The sequence below is a fragment of the Notothenia rossii genome (genome assembly GCF_949606895.1).
Source record: "Notothenia rossii genome assembly, chromosome: 6".
Classification (NCBI taxonomy): domain Eukaryota; kingdom Metazoa; phylum Chordata; class Actinopteri; order Perciformes; family Nototheniidae; genus Notothenia; species Notothenia rossii.
The window spans coordinates 3,845,719-3,852,399 of NC_136909.1; the positions used below are offsets into that span (position 1 = coordinate 3,845,719).

The 6,681-nt window shown below is 37.6% G+C and overlaps 1 protein-coding gene across 3 annotated transcripts in view; it reads right to left on the reverse strand.

Annotated features, from left to right (window-relative positions):
- LOC307044027 (uncharacterized protein) overlaps positions 1–1,621 on the reverse strand; it is a 219,361-nt gene extending 217,740 nt beyond the window's left edge. The window contains exon 1 of one of the 3 annotated variants that reach the window (XM_079689042.1): positions 890–1,621. In XM_079689042.1, coding sequence (XP_079545168.1) covers positions 890–1,139 — 250 coding nt within the window. In that variant the 5' untranslated portion in view covers positions 1,140–1,621. The remainder of the gene's footprint in view (positions 1–889) is intronic. The other 2 variants (XM_079689040.1, XM_079689044.1) reach the window with 2 other exon arrangements.
- Positions 1,622–6,681: the final 5,060 nt, after the last annotated feature.

A 6,681-nucleotide genomic window follows, 5' to 3' on the forward strand; every position in this document is an offset into this window, starting at 1 on the left:
CTCAATGGGTCTCAAATGGTTTGCTCAACATTTATGTAAACACATATTTCCATTTGAGGGGGGAGTGATGAGTAAAATATGCATGAATTAAAAAAAAATAAGTTAAATAGGTGAAAAAAGGTAAGATACACTTTTAAAAACGTGTTGAGAGCTAAAAGTAGTCTTTGCTGCTGCCTCAAAGAGGAGCAAGGGGAGAGGAACAGGGGGGAGAGGAACAGGGGGGAGAGGGGGGAGACAGGTGAGGCTGATTCAGGAGCCCAGGCACACGCACAACTATAAATGAACCAAAAATAAATAAATAAACAAGTTTCAGTGTTTTTTCATATTGGATATGGTCTGTTATTGGTTATGGCCATGTTCTTATGATTTTATGATTATTGAAATGTATTCAGTTTTGTTTCATATAGGTATTCCCATAGGTCTAGTCTCTTTATTTTCCCCTCAAAATGCACCAGATTGAAGCATTTAACTCCAAAATTAAAAAACAATTCTTACCTGGGGAACATGCCCCCGGACCCCCCATAGAGGATTTGAGGTCAACCCCCACTTAAAATCACATGGACAGGTTCCTAAATACATTTGAAAAAAGTTTTAAATAGTAACCCATGTCCATATGTTTATTTGTGGGTAGTAGATTTAAACTATAGGGCTATCACTATGGGCAGCAACGCTGTAAATATTGGCAAATAAATCCAGCAAAATGGCACAAAACTGGTAGTAGCCTGGCTGGGTGTTTAATTTCCGGCCTGAATTATTGTCTCGGCCCTGCCTGTACCTGTTCGCTCTGCCATTGCGTGAAGGGTCTGCTCACAATCGACAAACAGAAAGGTTCATGTTAATGTTGTTGCACGTCACAAAGCCACGTCAATTAAGAGTAAAGGGAACAGACCTGCTCTGTGTATCCGAAGCTGAGGCTGTAAAACATCGTCCAGTAGTTTCTGGAGTCTCTCGTTCTCCTCTTTGGAAAGAGACAGCTCCTCCTCGAGCTCTGCTATCGTTTTTTCAAACAGAGCAAATATATCTTCAACAGCAGCAGTGAGTCGCTGCTTCTTCAACGACAGCAGCATTTGGACTCTACTCATGTTTAATAGATCACCTTTTCCTGCAAACTCCGTTAAACAGACCGTTTCTCTCTCCATCAAACTCTCAGTCTGACTAGTGTTGCTAACGTGTTTCCAGCTAGCATGCTAAGCTAGCTCCTATGTCCGAGGTAAACGCTCCAGAAAAAAGAGCACTGAGTCCATACAGAGGTTTATCCAGACACACAGAGGATGGGTCAGTAGTGCTGGATAGTGGTGTTACGTATTGCGCCGAGGCTTCGGAGCATGTGTCGACTAATCCCCAAAACTTTTTGTGAATCTTGTATCGAGGCTTGTGTCGTTTTGGGCCAGTGACAAGTGATGTGTCGGTCGCGAACGAGCCGGTTCTTCTTTTTTTGCGGAGGGATCTAGATCGGCATGAAGGGACATTATGCAATGTGCAATGTGCACATTATCCCGCTTATTACATTGCCACATTCTCAACAAAGTAACGACATGACTCCCAATATTAATTGAAAGGCTTTTATGGATTTAGAAAATTATTTTATTGATTTAAAAAATAGTTGTATGTATTTATTTAAATTGACATGCATCCGCTAAAGAAAAATAGTCCGTTGTTACTGTTTGAACTAACGTAGCAACGGCAGTAACTGCTTCGATAGTGTTTTTGAGGAGCTTTTTGATTACAGATTTGAAAAAATCGTTGCTTGCTTTAAAAATAGCGCAATTCATTATGTCAAACCTTGGAAAGTATCTAGATATCCCTGCCCTAATGCCAAATTAAATATGAACTGAATATGTGTCGCCGTTTGATGTCTATGTCTGGACCGCTGCGTAAAAAGGAGGGTTTCTGCCCCGTTGCTTCTCTTCTTACTTCTATAAGAATAAAACACGGAGGAGCGAGATCTCTTTTTCTCCCCCTCTTCTGAGAGCCCAGCTGCTGATCTCAGAGAACACTCGCCTCTCCTGCAGGGGGGCGTGGTCAGCTGCAGCTCAAGAGAAGAAGACGAAGAAGCTGGATCAATATGGAGTCTCATAGCTACGGTTCTCTCTCTCTGTGTTCCAGATAAAGTGTGTGTGAGCTCCAGCACTAGTGATGGCGAGATGAAGCCTTATGAAGCTTTGAAGCTTTCCAGCCAATTGGTTCGCAAAAGGGTTCATCACATGAGGCTTCATGCTTCATTTGAACACAAACCCCCTGTTGGTCAAAGTGTGTAAAACAGGCAGACATTTCAACAGTGTGCTCTATCATCTCATACCGAGTTCCCAATGAGTAAAGCCTTAGAATAACTCTAAATAACGAACATTAAATAATATTTTCATGTTAACAATATTTTATTTCTTCCAGTTTAATGATTGTGACCATATCAAAGAATACTTTTATTAACTACATTATCTAATTTAGCTGTAGCTTTTATAAACAAACAAAAAAGACGTAGGCCTATTGACCGGTCGTTGAGCCAGGGACCCTGCGGTTGTATGTTAACTGCTTTCCAGCTGAGCCACAGCACACACTCAGAATATATCTGAAAACACTAGACTATTTATTCCTGTAGTTATTCATTTATTCATGTTTTTATTCATGCTTTTATTTATTTATGCTTATGACATGTTCCGACCTCTATATGAGTGAGGGTCTGAGCTCTCTTAATTCCATCGTGTCACCGGGCCCGGTTACAGGAGGGGTAATATGGTTCTTAATATACATCCATGGATATTATGAGCGTTGTGGTTCAACCGATCTAAAACACTTTCTGAAGCAGTCACGTGGTATCGACAGGCACAGCGAGGCATCATTTGTCATCGGTGACGTTACTGGTAGTGATGGGCCAGTTTTTTTTCTTCTTCTCTCGTTTTTTGGCGGATTGCAAACAACTTTAAAGGTGTATACCGCCACCTACTGTACATGAGTGTGAATCATCATATAATTCCATCTCTTAACTCGTGGACGTATATGATCTGACTATATAGCCTATTTAATAAAAAATAAAAATAATAATTAAACAAAAAACATAAAACAAAACAACAATCTATGATCTTTCCTGACCTAATGTTAAATTATTTTTCCTACCCCAGTTTCAGTTAGTCTGAATCTAGCTATCATGATTTCCTCCCTTCTGTTTCTTTCTTTATAAATATTGATTGTAATTGTCTTTTGAACTTTATGATACTCTTTGCCTTTCTGGTCTTTCTCCCACCTTTTCTGCCAGATCTCCATCCCTTTTTTCTTAATTACTGCTTTTCCTTCTCCAAGTTGAACTGGTAATGTTATTTCCTTTTGTAATATACGTTTTGCTCATTTATCAGCACACTCATTCCTTTTCACCCCCTCATGTGCAGGCACCCAGCAGAACTGCAGATCTATATGATCTCAGTGAAGTCTTAATAGGCTATGATTAAGTTCTATGAGTAATTCTTCTCTGACAGTTGTTGTTGACTGTATGATTTTTAATATGGACAATGAGTCTGTGCATATCCCCACCCTATCTGGTCTGACCTCTTCAACCCACTGTAATCCTATTATTACTGCCAGCATTTCTCCTGTGTACACTGATCATTGATCAGACGCTCTTTTTGAGATCAATATTTTAAAGTCTAAGGTATATATAGCAACTCCAACACACTCTTCCTTGTTCTCAGAACCCTCTGTGTATATTTTGAGGTAATTGTAATACTTTTCGTTCAGGTACATACTCGTTTTAATTCTCACTTCATTTATTTGCCACTCTTTTTTCCTTTCTATGATACTCACATCTCTGTTAGCTTCTGGGGAAAGCCATGGAGGAACACGGCTAAATGGGCTTGATTTGTCCAGCCAAACCCAAGCCCCTGGAACTTTGTATATTCCCAGCAATCCTGCAGTATATTCTGTTTGTAATATTTCCCTCTCCACTTCCTTGTAACCTGACCCACTATGACAGAGCAAGTTTCTCTCTTCTGATCTCCAGAGCTGTCTCTCCTGCTTCTATCAGAACTGCATTAGGGGATGACTTTATCGCTCCAATACCGGACGTTGCCTTATCGTCTACTACTGGATAAATAATAAAACCACCCTTTCCAAAACAAACTATTATAACTAACAGAAAATACTCAGAGGAAAAAGGAAAAATAAATAAACATCATTAAGCTAAACAGGTCGCAGGTACACAAATCAAACATCTGTATAGCAATTACAAATGTTTGGAATTTCTGAATCTAATGTTCTTTCAGAATTCTTGCTGTTCGGAGTTTGCATCCTCGTGGTTGATTGACTAAGCTGCAGAGGTGGAATAAGTACTCAGATCTTGTGCTTAAGTAAAAGCAGAAGTACTCAGATCTTGTACTCGAGTAAAAGTAGAAGTACCATAGTGTAGGAATACTCTGTTACGGTAAAAGTCCAGCATTCAAGATGTTATATAAGTAAAAGTACAAAAGTATTGGCATCAAAACATAATTACATTTCCAAAAGTAAAAGTACTCAATATGCAGATCGACCCATTTCAGAATAATTAATATATATATATATATATATATATTTTCAAGGTTCTTTATTGTCAAACTAACATAGCTACAGAGTAATTATGTCGTTGAAAATCTTAGGTCACAGGCTTCTCCAACAATGCAACACAATAATACAGATAAGCAGATAGTATTAAAAACAATATTAAGTATATTATATTAAAGTAATACAAAAAAGAAAAATAATTGTTTTTTAAAGTGGAATAGTGCAATACAAGTCTATATAAAATCATTGATTCATTCATGTGTTTATCACATTAAAATGCTGGACTTATTTGTATTGTGTTGATCATTTCTACACACCGTGGTTTCACTATTTTTATTGAAGTTAAAGTGCTGAATACTTTGTCCTTAAGTCGTCAAATGATATACAGTATATATATATATATATATATATATATAAATAACCAGAAAAATGTATGCTATATTTAAGATCATAAAACGTAATCCATTAATGCTCAAATGTTGCCTCGGATAAATAGGAAGCAAGTTTACATTTATATACTGCAGGGTAGCTTGTACATTTCTCATAGGGGCCAATAAAGCTCTATACTTTAAAATAATTGTTCATGTATAATTATAAAGTAGCAGGAAAAGTAAATACTCAAGTAAATGACCTAAAAATGGTTCAGTAACTGAGTAAATGTACTTACTTAGTTACTATCCACCACCACTGCTTTAGGATATAAGCAGCTGTTATGAAATTGTTCAGTATGTGTCATGAAGTGGACGTGATATCTATTTATAAATGGGGAAGAAGACTAAGAGGGAAGAAGCCCATCACACACTGTTTGTTTTTTATACCTTTAATTTTCTTGAAACTAAGGCAAAGCACATTTCAGCATCAAAAAGTACAAGTTATCTTCTCTAGACAAAATGTCAACAAAAACCATTGCACAGTTTTAAGAATAATATACTGAGATGAAACTTCTTAAGATAAGCACAAACTAAAATGTCCACAAAGGGAAACAGCATGTGGGACATTCATTCCTTAAGAAGAGGGCACTGTGTTGATTTGAAATGGCTTAACAGGTGCAATAAAAAAAGTAGATCTTCTTTGAATAGTGGCATTAATAATATGTATGAACTTACCGGAATGTATTCAACAGCAGTAAGAAAGCTTTCTGCAGCATCAGTGTTACATCTCAGGAGCTGCAGCGCCCTCTAGTGGACAGTTGTGACACATGGCAGTACAGAGCTGCAGGGAAATTACCTTAAAAATAGAAATTTGGAACATATCTATAAATGCTGAGACACCAGTCCTAAACATATCATTTCTGGAGACAATGCTTTAATTACAGTTACAGTGGAACTGCCTAAAAAACACCCAACTGCACTGAAGTCACAGCAAGAAGAAAAGACGGACAAAGACTTTGCTGCTATCTCCATCTATGGCAATCATTTCAATATTCCTCTAACCAAAAATACTGAAGAACACCGTGTTACGGCCTGGCTCTCATAGGCTGCAACAAAGATGGGAGACTAGACAAGTTAAGTGTAAGAAAAAGCATATTTATTTACAATACAACAAAAACCAAAGGTCTTTAAAGAAACCTAATAAATGTGGAAGTCAGTTATCAGTAATGATTGAGTGTATGGTTGTGTGAAAATGTGCAGAAACAAAGACGCGGTCGTGTCCAACAGAAGAGTGAGAGCAGTATGGGTTGGTGTTGGCCTTTTATGTCGACGGCCCAGGTGTGGCTCATCAGGTTGATCACCTGAAACACAAACAAGAGCCAGCAAGCAGAACACAAAGACAGATACCTCTAGTGGAGTTGAGGGGGTCGTAACACACCGTTTCTAAACATCTTCTTAAATGTACAATATAGTCCCTTTGAAAATGTTTTCTCAAAGTAAATAAATAAATACTTTAAGAAGTTAAGACATGAGATGACATTAATGAAATGATGGAGTGACAGTGGAAAAGGGGAAAAGGAAGAGTCTATACATTCATTATCTCTTTTAGAAATTGATTGCCATAATGAAGCAAATGTTGTGTTACAAAAAAGTAAGTAAATTGCTTAAAAATATACAGCTTTTTCTGAGGACAGAACCCAATACAATTGATATTTAAAATGGCAAATAATGTCCAAAAGGATTACGTGAAGCAGTCACAGATAACACACACACACGTAAGCTGTTT